Consider the following 965-nt stretch of genomic DNA (forward strand, 5'->3'; position numbering starts at 1 on the left):
GCTAGCCTTATCACGACCAGAGGGGAGACTGCTGCCCTGTGCTGTCCTGGGGTTGGCAGAGCCCCTGCGTGAGTCCCATGGCTTGGATCCTGTGCTATGGGCAAGGAGACAGGCTTACCTGGGAGGGGAAGCTGTTGTGAGAACTGAGGCCTGGGAAAACAAACAGAAGCTATTAGGAAGGTGTTAAAAGACCCAGGATCCTCCACAAGAGGTGAGGGGATCTTCAGCTCTCAGGACATCAAGGTGGGAGCTAAGAAAAAACAACCTCATGATCCTTTGAAACAAGTGAGATCTTAAGAGGTGAAGACTTAATGGCAACTCAACAAACCATTTCCAGACTCAATTGAGGCTGGTGTCACTGTGCCAGACTGTCTAACCAGAAGCCTACTAGAAGCCCCTGGAAAAGGATCTGACTGCAGTGGAGGTGACTGCAGAAGTGGCCACTCTGGGAAAAGCTTCATTATTTCCAGCCACTCCCATGCTGATGGGAAACTCACCAGGGTTCGAGACAGGTTTCCGGTGCTCTTGGAGATCATGCTGGACACTGGGCCTAGGAAGGGTCAGGCGAACACATGAGAGTGCAGGGAGAAGCCACAGCTTTGTGTGTGCTCTCCTGGGGTTGGCAGAGGCCTGCACAGAGGACTATTTCCCTCCTACCATTACATCCATGGTAGGCAGGAAACCCAGGAGAGGGCAGACTGAGGTAAGGCTATAGAATCCTGTGTTCTCACTTGGGCCTGAGGGAAGGCCTCGCAGGCAGAAGCAGGCCCAGGAAGCCCTCAACCAGGAAAGACCTGCTAAGGAAAGGAAAAGGAATTTCTAGGAAAGAGATTCAATGGGGGCAAAGGAATCAAACTTCATGTGAGTTGAAGGCCCCAGACCCTGATAAGAAAAGCAGGGTATGCTAGGTTGGCAGTTCCCAGGGGAGCCACAGCCATCTCAGCTCTCCTCAGCATCAACACCCC

The 965-nt window shown here is 52.6% G+C and overlaps 1 protein-coding gene across 1 annotated transcript in view; it reads right to left on the reverse strand.

Moving 5' to 3' along the window:
* Positions 1-497: 497 nt before the first annotated feature.
* The window catches only part of LOC111814679 (carcinoembryonic antigen-related cell adhesion molecule 3-like), a gene marked incomplete at its 3' end in the record, with an annotated part of 12059 nt that continues 11591 nt past the window's right edge, over positions 498-965 (reverse strand). Inside the window, exon 3 of the mRNA XM_023708627.1 lies at positions 498-550. Within this exon, the coding sequence (XP_023564395.1) occupies positions 498-550 (53 nt within the window). The remainder of the gene's footprint in view (positions 551-965) is intronic.

Source organism: Octodon degus, unplaced genomic scaffold (genome assembly GCF_000260255.1).
Source record: "Octodon degus isolate 3935 unplaced genomic scaffold, OctDeg1.0 scaffold00418, whole genome shotgun sequence".
Taxonomy (NCBI): Eukaryota; Metazoa; Chordata; class Mammalia; order Rodentia; family Octodontidae; genus Octodon; species Octodon degus.